This window comes from Chironomus tepperi, unplaced genomic scaffold (assembly GCF_022539635.2).
Source record: "Chironomus tepperi strain 1889 unplaced genomic scaffold, CSIRO-AGI_Ctep_v1 contig_376, whole genome shotgun sequence".
NCBI lineage: Eukaryota > Metazoa > Arthropoda > Insecta > Diptera > Chironomidae > Chironomus > Chironomus tepperi.
In genome coordinates, this window is record NW_027226498.1 from 421,248 (window position 1) to 439,036 (window position 17,789).

At 27.7% G+C, this 17,789-nt stretch overlaps 2 protein-coding genes across 9 annotated transcripts in view; both read left to right on the plus strand.

Annotated features, from left to right (window-relative positions):
• Window positions 1-5,557: 5,557 nt before the first annotated feature.
• Window positions 5,558-8,188, plus strand: mIF2 (mitochondrial translation initiation factor 2). Of its 2 annotated transcripts, none has more exons than XM_070647365.1 (5): window positions 5,558-5,862; window positions 5,940-5,977; window positions 6,033-6,380; window positions 6,437-7,718; window positions 7,786-8,188. In XM_070647365.1, exons 1-5 carry the CDS (start codon window positions 5,736-5,738, stop codon window positions 8,094-8,096), a joined length of 2,106 nt encoding a protein of 701 aa, XP_070503466.1. In that variant the 5' UTR covers window positions 5,558-5,735; the 3' UTR covers window positions 8,097-8,188. The 2 variants fall into 2 exon arrangements, with proteins under 2 accessions (XP_070503466.1, XP_070503467.1); XM_070647366.1 differs by having other exon boundaries at window positions 5,751-5,843.
• A 6,116-nt stretch (window positions 8,189-14,304) lies between these two features.
• Ppn (proteoglycan-like sulfated glycoprotein papilin) overlaps window positions 14,305-17,789 on the plus strand; it is a 36,714-nt gene continuing 33,229 nt past the window's right edge. For 4 of the 7 annotated variants that reach the window (XM_070647159.1, XM_070647165.1, XM_070647164.1 and 1 more), the window contains exons 1-2: window positions 15,084-15,254; window positions 15,512-15,803. In XM_070647159.1, coding sequence (XP_070503260.1) covers window positions 15,781-15,803 — 23 coding nt within the window. In that variant the 5' untranslated portion in view covers window positions 15,084-15,254; window positions 15,512-15,780. Of the gene's footprint in view, window positions 14,445-15,082; window positions 15,255-15,511; window positions 15,804-17,789 lie in introns of those variants that run through there. The other 3 variants (XM_070647162.1, XM_070647161.1, XM_070647160.1) reach the window with 3 other exon arrangements.

A 17,789-nucleotide genomic window follows, 5' to 3' on the forward strand; every position in this document is an offset into this window, starting at 1 on the left:
TGAAAATTATAGCGAAATTATTTACTTACTTTTAACTTTATCATAAATTCCCATTCTCCACAATCTCCATATTTCCATTTGTATACACTTTTTCTTCCTTCTCTGTTGCGCATTCGGTACACTTTTAGCATATCACATATTCATAAGAATGAGCAACAGCATTCGTATTCCATTAAATAAATTAACATATGCTAATGAAAATTGCTATGTTTGTCAGGAAGGAAGGAAAGAAGAAAAACAAGTAAAAATTGAGATGAGATTTTTTACATCAAAGTAAGTATCATAAAAACGAGTTAGTTGAAAGATCTCATAAAGTACATAAATAATTTTTTTTATTAATTCTAAATATACTGCGAATATTTAAAACTATCAAATGTATGGATATGTAGCTTCTAACTAATGGTAGTATATCAGGTATTTATTTTTCAATATTTTCATTTAAAATATAGTATATTGAGAAAAAACTGCAACTATAAAAACCTAATCATCGATGAGTAAATAGACCGCATAAACCACAAAAACCCCTCACATGTCATTATAGTTTTCCATTTATTATTTACTCGACTCGTCTCTCTTGTGTTGTCACTTCAAACATTCTATGTATAAATTATATATCAACCCACAATCTATTTTGTTTCTATTACTTTTGTTATAATAATTGTTGAAAAAATTAAACAATATTGCAATTCTTTATGTTTACATCCTATAGGGTAATAAGGACTTAAGTTGAGTACCACAGAAAGTAGCAACAACATTCGACAATGAATATCAATTGTAATTATTTATCTTAAGTGTACTTGGCACAGCTATTCGTGCAACTGTCGAATTTTTGTTACTTCATTCTGTCTCATTCAATTAAAAACTGCCCGTAAAATATTATTTTTTGTTTTCTTTTCATCTTATTGATGTTTGTTATTTTGCTGAAAATGATTGAAAAGTGTCATTGAAGATTTTTTTTTTATGAAAATGGGGTGTTTAATATAATTGTAAAGATGTTGATATCGATCTGCAATTTCAAGTGTTTTATTTGTTGAAAATGATACAAAAGAAGTATAGAACGAAATGTCTGAAGAGTTCTTGTAACAGGAATTTTTTTTTGTCTAAATTATAATATCTTGGATGATAGATTTATGTAACTGACATTGTGACAACAATTGATAACCAAATAGTATAATATTAAATTCTTGGACATTGAAATGTTTTAGACCCATTTTTTCACAAAAGTTTTTTTTTTGTTAAAAAAATTACAGAAGTCCTCGTGTTATTGATCGAGGGACTTAAGCGCATTTTTGTTACCAGTAAGATCCAGGTAACTTCCAGACCTAAAAACCTTGATCCAGTAAGATCCAGGTCACTTCCAAAGCTAAAACCAAGATCCAGTAAGATCCAGTTCACTTCCAGGCCTAAAACCAAGATCCAGTAAGATCCAGTTCACTTCCAGATCTAAAAACCAAGATCCAGTAAGATCCAGTTCACTTTCAGACCTAAAACACAAGATCTAGTAAGATCCAGGTCACTTCCAAACCTAAAACACAAGATCCAGTAAGATCCAGTTCACTTCCAGACCAAAAACACAAGATATATATAAAACTTCCACAAATTTAAGAACTTAATCATTTAACGGATTTTCATAATTCAAACCTCATAACGGTAAAAAAAAATTCAAACATTGTTCAGTAAACACTGTAAAAACATCGACAAACATTGAAAAACACTGTAAAACAATGAAAAAACGTGTTGTTGTTTTTGTTGTTGTTGTATATGAAAATGAAAAATTGTTAATTATAGTATTTATGCTTTGATTTGAAACTTTTAAATGCCCGGGGCGCCAATAACTTTATGGAACTGATCTTTTAAAACCATTCCGAGCTCTCTGCGATGTCTAGATAAAAAGTTTTTAATGACAACCGAACGAACGAACGACCGAACATTGTGTCTTATTAAGCTACCTTTTTGAAAAAAATTTCAAAAATGCGCTAAAAAACTTTTTTTGAGCTTGACATACTCTGTAAAAAATTAAATATTGAAGAACTATATTTGTTCCCTAATATAGTACAAAAATTAGCGTAAACAGTATTGAAATATCGGTAAAGTGATACAATTTATATATCAAAAATTCCGAAATTGACTTATTACGCCAAGCAAGGTTGCGTTAGGCTTTTACAAAATCGTAGACGCCCTTAAAAAGCAAACGTATAAGTGAACGGCTCTTTATGCGTTACCTAACTCATAAAACATCAAAAAAGTTAGGGATTATTGAAGGAGATAATAGATTTTTTCCCAAAAATATTTGAATGCTCTCTATCTGAATTAAATAAATTTAAAACATATTTGACAGAAATTTATGCAATTTTGGAATCATTCTTAATTCATTCAATTGTAAAGTGAACCCTCTCGTTTAAGTGAAACTTTTTCTTTCTTGGCAATCCATCTATATTTTTTTCTTGAGCACCATCAAAATGAATGTATAACATGGGAAAAGAATTTTCGTTGAACAACTTTGTTTTTAATTAATAAAGTTTTTAAATTAAGAAAATTAATTCAACGCCCTCGAGTTGATTTTTTTCGAACTTTCTATAACAAACTCAATTTTTGTTCAATCATTTGAGAAATTTTGTCGATTTATAAAAGTGAATAAAAAATTTTCATTTTGACCAAAGATAATCATCAGATATTTTAGTTAGTAATCGATATTTTGTAATTCATGTTTCAAATTGGTAATGTACCTGTTGTTGAGTATTTTGTTATAATTTAAGCATTTTATGGAATATGCGTTTTATTCAGCAATTATTCTCACAATCTTAACTTCTATTTCCAATGATTTATAAAAAAAAATTTCCTATGATATGAAACAAAGTTTACTTTTGGCAACGAAAATATGATCTGCTTTTCAAGTAAATTGGAGGGGATAGATAGTCTGTAGATTCGATTAGTATAGAGTTTGAGATTTCTTGGTTCGTTTTTACTCAATTTTATATAAGAAAAAACGGTTTAAGAAATTAAATTCAAATTCTGCATGTATCCTTAAAATAAAAATTCTAAAAAATAATAGATTTAGGAAAAAGAAAATGTCAATTAAATAATGTTCATGTATGTGATATATATGCGATTAAATAATGTTTTAAAAAGTGCTCCAGCAAATAATGAGTAAAGGAAAAATATATTTTTTTGAAAATAACTGAAAAAAGAAATAATGTGAGTAAATTCAAAGACCTAAATTGTTTGACAAAAGTGAAATAGAGAAAAGTTGTTTATTTAAGGACATCTGTTAATATTTAAGGTTATTTTTTATATTTTCATACAAGTTACCTTTTATGTTACAAACATTTTGAGATCTTACTTAACTTTCTATTACAGTCACTAGAAAATAATGTAAGCAAAATTTATACTTATGTGTATATTTATTTAAAACGAGAAAGGAAAATTTTTGTATCGAATGAAAAATCAACAAATTTTCATGGAAAATTTGAAGGGTAAAAATCCCTAAAGTACTTGTTCTTCAGTCTCTGATGTTTGCATTCAATTCTTTGGCATTTTCATCAAATTTTTGACAATAAGAAGAAAAAGTTTTTCATTTACCGTTGAATGAAAGATGACAGAAGAGAATCTAAGTGTTAGTTGTGGGAACAGATTGAAAAGAAAAAAAATAAATAAATAAAATGATTCATGACAGTCACCAACCTTATCTCTTGTTTTTCAGAAGCCAAAAAAGAAAAGAAAACACATTGAACCTTTTTCGACTTTTGAGCTTTGATGTCATTCTATCATCGGCGACATACATGCGTTGATCGCAAAAGAAAGTTCACAACGAATACGAAGAGAACTTTGAACGTTATTTTTTTATGAGCATATATTCCATGAAAATGTGGACGTGCTGAACAAAGAATCATCAGTTATGCATATCACTAGAGAAATATACTTCACATATGTGTGTGACTATAAAAATATAATGTAAACAAATTTTTGTAAAAGAAATTGGAAGGAGATCTACTGCTTCTTATCATGTTGTTGTTATTTTTTTAATAACTATCACTTTAATTAGTAATTGCTGATTTCAGAAACATTTATTTATATATCTTTGTATTAGAAATGACTAAATTTCATAAAAACAGACCTGTGTGTATAATGTTCTAATTTTACAAATTTTGAGACGAAAAATCTCGTTTAAGTATGTAATAGGCAAATCATCCCTTACTTTCGTTTTTTCATCTTATAAATTGAAAATGCCGAAAAAATATCCTTGAATGGATGACTGATGATTTTTCATCATTTTCTCTAGTTGAAAATATTCTTTCATTTCCTTCAACTTTTCCTCTCGTCGTTTCTTCTTGTGAAATAATATGGAAAATGACATATTTCTCCTTATTCTCTCTCTCTTTGTTTGATCTTTGGCCATAAATCATCTCCAAATGTCTCGCAATATTCTGCACGATGAAAACGAGGGATGATGTCATAAGAAAAATTTTCATCAAAAGTAATTCAAACGCATTTTTTATGCTTTCATATTTATTGAAATGGGATTAATAAAAGACTGACGGACAAAAATTTGATACACGATATCATCAAAAGATATATTATGTGTATATACACAAATTATAAAAAATGGTAAAAGTACTTTTAATGTCGATGAAAAAAATTTCATCTTTTTTACCTTTATCATTGAATGTAAAAAATTATTATTAGCATTCCTTCTATTTTGATTTAGATATTTTCATATTTCTAAAGACAAACAGTATTTTTGGAGAAAAGAAAAAAAAGAAAATATACGAAAAAACGAGAAGAGAAAAAATCTTCATTTTTAAAAAAAATAAATTGTTGTGTAAGTAGATATGATGTGAAGATACGAAAGAAGGGAGAGAAAAAAATAACGCCCCCTCTTCCCAGACAGTAACTTAAAAAAATACTTTTCATAATAAACCTACTAAGAAAGAAACAATAATTGAATAGAATTTATATTTTTCTCTTGATTGTTAATAAAAATTGCCTGCCTAATTTATTATTAAATATAAAAAAAGGATAGATTGCCTGTTTTTAATCGACAATTATGCTTATTGTAATGTCAAAGCTTTTCAATAAAATAAACGTATTTAAAAAATTTAAAATAAAATTGCCTAAAGATGTCGTTAATTTTTTTCTTTATTTTGGTAAATATTCCGTTCAAAACATAAAATCATTGACATTGGATTCAACAAGTTTTTTTTTTCTTAAATGAAGTGTATTAAGCGCATTTACTTACTTTTATTAAGTACTCAATTTTAATTAACAAATAAGATCAAACAAATTTTTATAATTTGAAGTTGAATTTATAAAATTTTTCGTAGTATTGTTCACCATTTAACTCAAAATATTAGAAACTAACAGCTTTCTAAAATTTAAAAACTGTTTAAAATCTACTAAAAGAAGGACAAAAAGACTGAAAATTTTACCGTTTCAAATTATGTGTTTGCTGTGTAGTAGATCAATTCGAGAATTTTGAGGTGTGAATATAGGTAACAATAATAATAATAATAATAACAAAAAACTGAACGCGTTTCATATATTTAATTTTTTTGTCAATTGTATTGAATTTTGATATTAAAAAGCTTTTCACAGTGTAAAAAAAGAATAATTTTAATCTAAAAGGTTAAAATAATTAAAAAGTTTGAGATGTTACTGGATATTTCATCCGTTTTTTGATTTTTTTTAAATAGCGGCAACACATGATTTTTAATAAAAATAAAAATAAAACCTAAGCAATGGCTTGTAGAGCATTAAAATTCACCTATTCATTCTATAGAAATATTTATAAATTGTCTATTAATAATAGAGTTTCTAGTTGTCCTAAATTATTTAATTTGCAAGATGTGAGTTTTCACACGTCATGTAAGATTGAAAAATTTAATATTATAGACAAACTAAAACACGATATCTTTAATATAATTAATATTTTGTTTTTACAGCTATTCTTGATAAACGGAGGAAAACAAAAGAAGAGAAGGTAAATGAAAAATTAAAATGACTAGTACTCTAAAATTTATAAGATTAATTTTTAGAAAGAACATAAAGTAGTTGAATATGCACCGAAAAAGAAGAATGAAGGCTTGGAAACTGTTGATGTTTGGCGAAATATGACAATTAGAGAACTTTCACAATCAATGGATCGTGATCTGGAAGACTTACAAGAAGCAATTTTATACATAAAAGATGGTCCAGATATTCACCCGAAAACCAGACTTGAAGATATGAATATTATTAAAGATATTGTGAAAAAATGCGGAATGAAGATGAAAATAGTTTCTCCTCCAAAGGACGATAAAGAGGATCATGAAAAAATTAGGGATGTCATGAAGAGACCTCCAGCAAAACCAGAGCTTTTAAAACAACGACCCCCTGTTGTGACTGTAAGACTAATTAATAACTTTTTAAAACTCACAACTAATATTGAATCTTTTTTAAGGTCATGGGACATGTTGATCATGGAAAGACTACACTTTTAGATTCATTACGTCACACAGCAGTTGCACAAAGTGAGGCAGGAGGAATCACGCAACATATTGGTGCCTTTACTGTTGAACTCGAAAATGGTGAAAAAGTAACTTTTCTTGATACGCCAGGACATGCAGCTTTTAGTGCGATGAGAGTTCGTGGTGCGAATATAACTGACATTATAGTTTTAGTAGTTGCTGCTGACGATGGAGTTATGGAGCAGACGAAAGAAGTAGTCAATCTTTCAAAAACGTACAATGTTCCTGTTATTGTGGCTATAAACAAGATTGATAAGCCAGATGCTAATCCTGAGAAAACTAAGCGAGAACTTGGACATGCTGGAATTAATTTAGAAGGACATGGAGGTGATACTCAGTTTGTATTAATATCTGCTAAAGAAGGAACAAATTTGCAGGAACTTGCAGAAGCAGTTAGTACTCAAGCAACATTAATGGGATTAAAGTCTGACTACACTGGTCCAATCGAAGGAGTTGTTGTTGAATCATCAAATGATTCCAAAAGAGGAAAGTTATCAACAGCTATTATTACAAGAGGAACGTTGAGACGTGGAGCTGTTCTTGTTGCCGGGCATGCTTGGGCCAAAGTTCGTGCTTTATTTGATCATGCCGGGCATCCATTAGAAAAAGCTGAACCAGGTACTCCGGTTGAAATTTTAGGGTGGCGGGAACTACCATTTGCGGGAGATGAAATATTGGAAGTTGAAAGTGAAAAAAGAGCACATTCTGTTCTGCATTATCGACACTTGCAAGCACAACATGAAAAAGCAGAAGCCGATTTGGAAGTGATTCGTGCCAAACAAATGGAACATGATGAAAAATACAAAGCAGAGCGCGATGCAAGAAGAAAAATCGGGCGATTTAAGGTTCGTCGTATAGGTCCACGTCAGAAAGAATATGTTGAAGATGATTCTGTTCCTCGTGTAAATGTAATAATCAAATCTGATGTTCATGGATCTTGTGAAGCTATTCTCGATGTTCTTGACACGTATCACGATAATGATAGAGTTCGACTAGATGTTGTACATTATGGCATTGGTGATGTCACAGAAAGTGATTTAGAGCTTGCGAAATTGTTTAATGCAATAATTTATGCCTTTTCGGTCAACTCGACAAGTAAAGCAATTCCAAAAAATGTTAAAATTCACCAAATCGACATAATTTATAGATTAGTTGAGCATCTTAAAGAAGAAATCAATGCGAAGCTTCCGATGCTCGATGTTGAAGAAGTTGTTGGTAAGATTCGATTTTTTATTGTGTACATTAAAAAATTATTTTTTAAACTTTTTATTTAATTTGAAAGGTGAAGCAAATGTTCTCCAAATATTTAAAGTCACGGAAAATAGAAAAGAAGTTTCTGTACTCGGATGCCGTTGCACGAAGGGAATGTTGAAGAAGAACTTAAAATATCGACTTTTGCGGTTCGGTGAATTACTATACGACGGCCATTTAGATTCAATGAGACACTTAAAATCCGAAGTAGATACAATTAAGAATAGCATTGAATGTGGATTGCGGCTAAACGATTTTCAAATAGATGCACAGGCAGGCGATACCGTCGTTTGTTATAAAATGATTCAAAAACCACAGGAAACAGAGTGGGAACCATTTTAAATAACTATAGTTAGATTATTTGAAATCTAGTTTAACTTAATGACTTTTATAAAAGGATTATGAACAGATTAAAACAATTCTGAAGTAATTAAGTTTGTGCTTTTGATTTAGTTGAAAAATTCTTATCTAATTTCAGCATATACCAAATAAAATTTCTATTTTTCTTACAAAAATAGAGCGGACACTATCGATTTTTATAATGTCATTTTATAATGAGGAATAAAAATCATGAAATTAAAAAATAACACTTTTGTGTGTTGCAATTTTTTTTTCTGTGTGACCACAGCAAAATTATGAAAGTTGGGATACCGCGCAACAGCCAGTAGCAGCAAATAACATAATGTTGACCATCAAAAAATAAAAACAAATTGAATTAGTGCATGACAACCGCAAATGTAATAAAATTTGGAATAAAAAACGTTGGGACGGAATGAAAAAAGGCACTTCAATTTATGATAATAAAACGAAAATGTTTGGGCTTTTATTATAGGTATTTCTTAGGCAAAGCGAAAGTTAAAGAATTTTTTATTAAATTTCAAAATTTTTATTAATACAACATTACCTCATAATAAATTGCTGTATCTTTTGTAATTTTATCTACAAAGAAAAAGTCTATCTCATTCGGATAAATTTAATTTAAAAAAACAAACTCAAACTAATCCTTTTCCACGAAAAGGTATTTGAACTAGTTTGTAAAAGGAAGCTCAATAATGCAAAATCTGCACCACTAACTTGAAAAAAACTTACGTTTCTAATTATACTTTGTTCGGTTGGCTTGGTAAGGCGCAAGGTTTCAGCTTAAATTTGAAGCATTAGAAAATTTTTAAAATTAAAAAAAAAATTAACAGCTTTTTACATGTATTGGTTCCACGAAAAAGTTGATTTTCGAATATTATGATCCTTATTTTTTTTTTTTTTTTTTTCAAAAATTGAATTCAGAAAAAAGCAATTCAAACCAGTTAACACCTCATAAAAACTTAACAAGCACTCTCATTTGGTTTTAAATTGTTGAAAACAAAATTCTAATAAATAAAATTGTTGTTAGTTACAGTAAATTTTGGTTTTGAATAACCATTTTCTCATGATTTAAGTTAAAAGTTGAATTGCTTCAATTTTGAGTTAAGTTAACTAAAGTAAAAAGAATCACAAAAAAGATGTAAATTAAGCCATAGTAAGCAATGGTCTAGATGTATAAAAGTTGGAAAATTTCTGCTTGCGAAATCAAAATTTAACATTTTGAAACAATACAACATCTAAAATAAGTTGAATATTGTATTAATTAATGCGTATAGAAGGAATTAAGGAAATAATTATTGTATTATGTAAATCATATTCAACTGGTGAAAAATGTAATTGACAATAATTTTTTCTGAATTTGATTACAAAGTTTAAATAAATTTTTAAAAATTATTCTAAATGATAGTTTTTTTTTCTTATTGCTACTAATCTTATTGGATTGTGTATGTAGAAGCGATAAACGAGCTCAAATTTTTATTTGAACTTCCGTTTTTAGAATCCGCTGTTTTTGCTTTATCCAAGATATATAGATGTGTTCATATAAAAATTCGGTCGTTTTTATCGGTCAAAAATTTGAATTTTTTGTAAACACTAACACCACGAAAGAAAATTGCTAAAATTTATAAAAATTTGATTTGCAAAATTTTCTACTTTTAAATGAATTTTGCTAGTACAGAATCATTGTAAATGATTCATTATATGATAATCTAGCTAACTAAAGTTCAAAAATAATTCATCTTTCTATATTTGTCTGAAAAATTTTGAATGTAATTTTACAATATTTTTCAAATGTTATTGATTACATTAGTATACAAAAATCCGTATAGTCGAGTATGGTCGAGTATACTTTGTATGTACACATCTATATATCTTGGCTTTATCATAAGCAAGGGACGTTCAATTGTTGTTATGACAATTTTGAATAAGATTCTTAAAGTATTTTCCAAAAATGATTACGAAATAAATATTGCTTTAAATTGTTTTTTTCATTACGGCTTTTTTATGAAACTCACAAAGGTTACGAAGGCAAATATTGAAATTTGACAAAGTCTTTTGATTATTTGCCATTTGTGTGAATGTTTATCTATTTTGTTTGATAATTTGTTTGATGTTCTTTCATTTATGATCTTTTATTGGCGTTTTTTTTAATAATGCGAGTCTTATAAACATGATCTAATTTTTTTGATAAATAAATTTTTTTGAGATTCTTAGAAGCTAAAAATTTGGACAAATCCGCAAAAAGCAAGACAATATTATCATCAGTATTTGAAAATTAAGGCTTGAATGTAGGTCATTTTCTCGTATGAGCACATATACATTTTTGAAGTCAGAATTGAATGAATTTAAAAAAAATTACATAAATTTTTTCCTTGTTTGAATTACAAAAATTTCACTAAATTTTACATGTAAGATCCCATCTAGTTATGGTTCAGAGTCATAAAAAATGGCCTGCAATTGGTGTTTTGATCAAAAGAACCATTTTCGGACCCGAAAGTGAAGGAGATCTGTAAAAATGTACGAGCAACACAGATTTGTATAAATTTTATAGAGACGCTATTCTAGTCGAAGATAATAATGAAGCTTTTCAGACAAAAATTTAAGAAAAAAAAAGAAATTTTAAATTGGAATGATAATTTAAAATTTGACAACTAACTACTCTAAATAAACTCTTGAAAAAAAAAAATCTAAAAAGTTCTTTATACATTTTTAAAAAAGTATTCTAGTCTTTATTTATTTATATTTTTTTTTTGTTAAAATTATTCATAGGTTTAAGACAAAAATGCGTCTGTATGAAGAAATCTCGAATCTTGAAGAAAAACTTCTAAGAAACCCTTAAGGAAAGCATAGCAGCCGACATACAATCACAGTTGTCTGTTCAAAAATAAGACATGACAAGATTAGTGAGTAAGTGAAGACGAGAGATAATACAGAAAAGTAACAGACAACAATTAAAGTGCAACATGTGTTTTTCATTCTTTACTCAGCCATCACACATTGGCCCCATGTGTGTTAATTTCCCTTTTCTTCGGTCGTTTATACATATAATCGTTTTAGATGCGGGGGTGGGATTTTTTTTCTCGTTTTTCTAGTAAGTTTTTACCATAAATTTTGCTCTATTATTCTATATTTTTGTCTCAAATGAAAAGTAAATGAGTAATTGAAAAAATATTGCTTGATACATATTCTTATCACAACAGCACAACTAACACACATTTATCTTCACTTCCGTTATTTTTGAGATTTTTTTATTTCTAAGCTGCTATTTCCATTCATCAAAATGTTATTTAGTCCAGAAATTCCAAACATATATTCTATGATGAAATTAGCAATAGTTAATAATGAAAAATATTTTTAAAAGCGGTTAGATGGATTTTGGCGATATTTAAAGTTTGCTCAACACTGTGTCATTGATAACTTTTTTTTTCTGAATGAATTTTTTTCTCACAATGTAGTATGAATATGTACCCAAATGTTGTGGTATTAAAATTGTCGCTGATATTTGATACTTTTTTCCAGGCTTCATTGAGAAAACACAAAAATACACATTTTATGTACAATGTTACTTGAATAAGAAGAATGTCAAGGAATTTTGTATGGTTAAATTTTGGAAGCTGAGAATCTTTTTGTTACCAATATTTTTTTATTGATCAAATCGTGTTTGAACTCACGTATGCTACATGGACGACAATAATATTTCATCATTTGAATTAATCGTATTTCTTATTACATATTACATACTGAACTATTTTTGAGAAGCATATATATGATTTTGCATGAAAAAATGTTCAATCTCAAAAATAAATTCTATGAATGTAGTAAATGCTCAAAGGAGCGTGTCATAAAAAATACAAAAAAATATTTTTTTTTTCTGTGAAAAATCTAATGATTTAAAAAAAAAAAAGATTTTTGTTTCTAAGTACAAATCTAACATGTGCTACAATATGCTTTGTTTTTAATAGTTTAATGATTAATACATTTTGCAATAAAATCTAAAAAATAATAATTTTATTACTTGTCGAGAATTATAACTAATGAAAAGCAATGGGAAAATGTTCGCGATTACTACATAAAATTTTAATAATTTTCTTTATTCAAAAATTTTCCATATAAAACATTAGTATCACACTCTGACGTCGAGAGAGAAGAATTTGCTAATTAATTTTCATCATAAAAATTCTTTTGTGAATATGTAAAAAAAGTCAGTAGCTATACGAGAAGTTCTTTTTTATAATTCGAAAAAAATTCATTAACTTTTCATATGCATATATCTCTCTACTCGATATGTGTGTTCTTTATGTATGCACTGTGCCCCACATGTTGGCTTTTCTAATTTTACAACATGGGATTATACAGTTCGCATCATCATAGTAGTTCCCTTTTTATTTGGAATTTTTAAAAAATGTTTATTTTTTCCGACAGTCGCTTTTATTACTTTTCAATAACGATGAAATACAAAACAAAATTTTAGTAAAAAAAAATGTACAACCGTATCATTCATCGTCAATGTTTTTATTTGCCTGCACTCAATTCATTTGATATTTTTTTTTTTCACAAATTTGATGAAAAATGAGCAGAATTTATAATGTTTGTTTTGCAAAATATAATCAATGAGAAATGTTTTATGTGGAGTGTAATGAGTAAATATGCATTTCCATCATTATTTCTCAAAATTCATTACTTCTCATTTCATTCATGTTTATTATCTTATTAGTTTTCATTATGATATTTTGCATAAGCTGTTTGAGGATCAAATAAAAAAAAAACATTTACAGATATTAATGAATGAATCATATGGTTCTTAAGAATTGCTTGAGACGAGGATCAATTTGAAATTAAAAAAAGAATGAATAAATATTTAGTCAAGATCAAACAAGGCGAAAATGTTAAATTAAATAATTATTAGCTTCTAGTTTTTTTTTCCATCATAAATGTACAGACACATATGTACATATAACACATCGTTCCAGCTTAATTTTCGCATAAACAAATATCATTCATTCATTTCGAGTCATAAGTGCTTCTAAATGAATTGTATAAGTCATGATCATGGGAATTTTTTGCCTTAATATTGTGATACTTAATTTTTGATTGACATTAAAAGTTTGTTTAAAGTATGTTAATATAGAACAATTTAGATTGTCAGTATGTCTATTTAAAAATTCTTAAAGATTCAAAGGAATCATAAACTATATTGTCTGTTCTTTTTTAAATGCGTTTAATGATCTTGCTTTTGAAGTATTTTAATGTTTTAAAGTTAATTGCACTCGATCATTTACGATTCTTTTCAGTTTGTGTGAAATAAGAGGATATGACTCTAAAATGAAATTTGATCTCATATATCAGATTCTATGTAATATTTTTATAAATTACTCTTATTACTTTTAGTAATATTTTTTTGAAATTAGTATAAAACTTTTTAGTTCTTAAACATTTATTGATAATTTTGATAATTCTTAAGTAATGAAGGTGATGATCTTCAATTATCAGTTAGTTTACAGACACGAGAAGCTCATCATCATAATTGCATGTGTTTCGCAAAGTCTGTCGGAGTAATAAAAAAATCTTAAGATCTTCTGCGAAATTCATTTATGCTCTCACAATATCAATTTTCCTTTTTTTCTTGCAAAATATATGCATTTAAAGTTTATTCTTGTATCAAGACTTATTCTTGAATTTATTTTCATGGTCTCTCACTTGAATGCTTAGTGCCTTTGTATTCAGTCTTGAATGTTTTCTTCATATATGCTAAAAATGCAAAAAAATAATAATAATAATAAAATAAAGGCATAAACAGAATAACATATAAAAATTTAGTCTGTGGTGTGCTCATCTTTATATTCTTTTTCTATTTCATTTTCAACAAAATTTCGACACAGCAGCAATAGCAAGAAAGAGCATTAACAGAGTAAATTGAGTGCTGGTTAATTTTATGAGAAATGCCAGGCACATGCATAGAACGCGCGAAAAGGGAGAAAGGAAAAAAAAGAATAACGAAGAAGGCTGGCAATAACTGAGCAATGTTTTTTTTCTTTTGATTCTTCTTTCTTATAAGAGTAAATATATCTGTATGAATACCAGGGTAGATATGGTCGGAAGAGTAAGTAGTATAGAAAAGACACCAAAAGGAAAATAAAACAAAAAACTGAAGTTTCATATGTTAAATCAGTTTAAAAGTCGCCTTTCGACAGTTAACACGTGAAGAATAATTTCACTAGAACTGCGGATGTTATTTCATTAAAGTTAAGAAATCGTGCTACGTGCGAATAAAAAAATAATTTTTTCTCAGTACAGAAGTTATATTTGGAAAAAAACATAAGTTTAATATAGAAGGTATTTAATATAAATAACGTGACATTTGCTTCTTAATTCTTAAGAAATTCAAATACTTAAACAAGATAGGAAAATTATATATAGTTATTGAGAAAATTCCAGAAATTGTTGACATTGAAAAGTTTTCGCGTTTTACTTCTAGATTTTGTGGTCTATTAAAAAGGCAACGAAACATTTAACTTCATATGTGATAATTAAAAATGGGCTTTTAGTAAATAACGAGGAGCATTTTGATGAAAATACAACGAAAACATTATTTCTATGTATCGTAATCATCATTTGTCGTCCGCCGTATTATATAATTTTTTTTTATGTTTGAGATATCTCATGTGTACATAACATCATTTCCCATCAAGTTATCGGCATCATATAGGATAGGGCAACAGTGTGACTATTCAAGGCATGTTGAATATCCGACAAATTTTTTCCTCTTTTATAGCTAGTTCATTATATGCCGTTTTTTGTTAATGTAAACATTTATTGTACATACATTAAAGTTTATGTACACATTCGGACTTTTCAGCTCGCGCGGAAGAGAGAAAACACGCGAGAAATCTCTAATATTATCATCATTACAACAGCCTTCCATGTGGTTGATTTTTTTTTTCTGGGAGAAGAATGAAAAGTGGTCACTCATTCTCGGTCTTTCAAAGCTTCAGTTGAAGTGATAAACTCATTCGATTGGATTCGTCTGTAAGAAGTGGACGTACAGCAACATTTGATCTTTAGCGGTTACTTAAATTTTGTTGGTCCCGGGACCAAAACATGTGCTTGTTATAATAATTCAAAAAATTAAGTGATTAAAGGATGGTAAAGAATTGTCCAAATACTACTGAGTGCTTAAATCATGTCTATTTTCAACATTAGTAGCTTTCTGTTGTTTCAAAAGACATTTAGTTCAATTATTTTTTTATTTTTTTATTTTGCTTTAAATACATGATAAAAAAAAACAGAAGAAACGACTTATGCAAAATAACTTAATTTTATTTTCTTAGCCTTGTTATACTTTTAGCATTTTATAATGAATTTGTGACAATATCTCTCCATCATCCTTTTCTCATTTCTAGATATAATTTGAATGTACCTTTATCAGCCTTTTTGTGTACTTTGCAGTGAGTAAGAAATAAAAAAGGGAAATTTATGGTCTGTGAAAAGAAAAAAAAGTTGTTAATGAAAATAAATTTTGGAAGCAGGAAAAGTGGAGTTTATGCTAAGTAAAAAAAGAGTACAAAAAAATTATTTGCGGATAAGAGAAAAATAAAGAAAATCTCTAAAGTCGGATCAAAAGGATTTCAAAAGGCAACAAAACAAAAGAACAAGTGGAAGATCAGCAAAAATGGATATAACAAGGCTAATAAAGTAAGTACTATTGAAATATTTTTTTCATTGTATTGTATAAAAACGAAAATTTCTCGTGGGATGATGATCTTCTTATTACTATTTGAATATATTGTGTATATAAGAATCTTGAATGAATCTTTCTCTTCTAAGCAAGTAAACAAAAGCATGACGAAAAAATTTGCGAGAAAATACAAGAAAAATATGTAACAAAGTGTAGTCAGTATAGTCTACATAAAAAGCAAAAGGAAAAGTTAGATGAAAGGAATTCCTTTAGCAAAAAGGGATTTGTTGTTGCTGTCTTAGCCTTTTTTGTTTCTTCTAACAATATTTTGTCTGTTGCTTGCTTTCTCCACCATCATCGTCATCTTATTCTACTTGTGCTTCAGTTATTTGCGTTTGGGATTTATTTGAGGCAGTAAATATAAAGTGATAAGATCCCTTCATCTCCTTCCATGCACAATAACAGCACATTTTTTATTCGTTTATGATAAATTTAAAAAAAAAATGCTTTTAAATCCCATAAAGATTCTTGTCATAATCATTTCTTTTAATGCTGTTATTTTCTATGACATTAATGCAAAACTTTACTTATTTTTTTTTCTCTGTTTTAATATCCAACAAATATTTTAAGGTCTTGTGGTTTTATAGCTCCTTAAAGAAAAAAAAATCTTATTTTGTTTTCAATCAAATTTGAATTTTTGCGGTTTTATATACATTGCCAAGGGAAAACAAAGAACACTCTGTTGGCGTTATGTTTAAGGGATAAGAAGAAGCTCCCACTTGAATATTAATCTCCATATAGAAAAGAAACCTTTTGCCACATTTGAGTTTTTGATTTTTCCACATTTCGACCCTTATCGTATCACATTTCTGTTCATGGTATGCAAAAGAATCTCTTAATCTTCTTACGAACTCTCATACATGAAAATGATGACCTAAAAACTTTTTTTTCTCTCTTCTACTTTACATAAGGAATTTTGTATGTGGTTTTTAGGTAGCACACCCCAAAATGAATGTTAAAAAATTCTAAACAAATATAAAAAATATGCAGTTAGTTATTTTAAAGGAGTGAAAATTAATAGTGAACATAACAAAAATGTATATGTAAACAGACAATATCCACGAGTACCTCATTGTTTATCTTTATGCAATGCCTTCACAGTAGTTTTTTTATCACTTTCTTTCAATTTGGAGATCAGTCCATAGCAGTGCGTATAATGTAAATATTCTAGAATAAATATGTGTTCAAAAGTGCAACTTACAGTGTTTGAAAATCAAATTATGATGAAAAAATGTAGTGCAGTAGTTACAGGCAAATTTAGCACTTGGTTTAAGAGAGTTTTAATGAGGAAATATGTTTTCTATTTCATGTTTTATGAAGATATTTTCTAAAAAAAATATCTGCTTAATAGCATTTCTACACTGAGGGAAAAAAAACATAATCTAAATAAAGAAATCATAAGTGAAAAAAAAAAATTGCTTAAAATAATTTTAGAATACGATCTTTAAGAAATTTAGAAATGAATATAGATGAATGAATAGAAATAATTAATTAATTATATTTCAATTACTCTGCGTGTAAGCATAAAAAATCTTTTTTATTGAAATAAAACAAACATTAAATGCAAACGAAAGTATGTGAAATGAAAAATTTATGTGTTGATTTTAAACGAATCAAAAAAAAAAAAAAAAAATCGAAAATATTTTAGTGTTTTTGTAATATATTTAAGTTTTGCAATGAATTTAAAGATAAGATTTCCTTTTAATAGTTCTTATTAAATATGATTTTTCCATTTAACTAAAGTTCAGAATAAATTCATTTTTTATTTTTTTTTTTATATTTGCACTTCAATATTATTACTTAATAATGAGTGTAGAATAAATAGGCAAATTTTGATAAAAAGGAAAAGAAGAGATTCATCAAAAGAAATTTTTTTTACATTTATAATGGAGATGGCAAAAATAAGGCATATTTTATTTCATTTTAACATGATACAAAGTGAG

Coding starts and splice junctions, on each gene's coding strand:
- mIF2 (XM_070647365.1), top strand. CDS start 5,736: ATGGCTTGTAGAGCATTAAAATTCACCTATTCATTCTATAGAAATATT. Junction 5,863..5,939: donor TGTGAGTTTTCACACGTCAT/GTAAGATTGAAA, acceptor TTGTTTTTACAG/CTATTCTTGATAAACGGAGG. Junction 5,978..6,032: donor GGAAAACAAAAGAAGAGAAG/GTAAATGAAAAA, acceptor ATTAATTTTTAG/AAAGAACATAAAGTAGTTGA.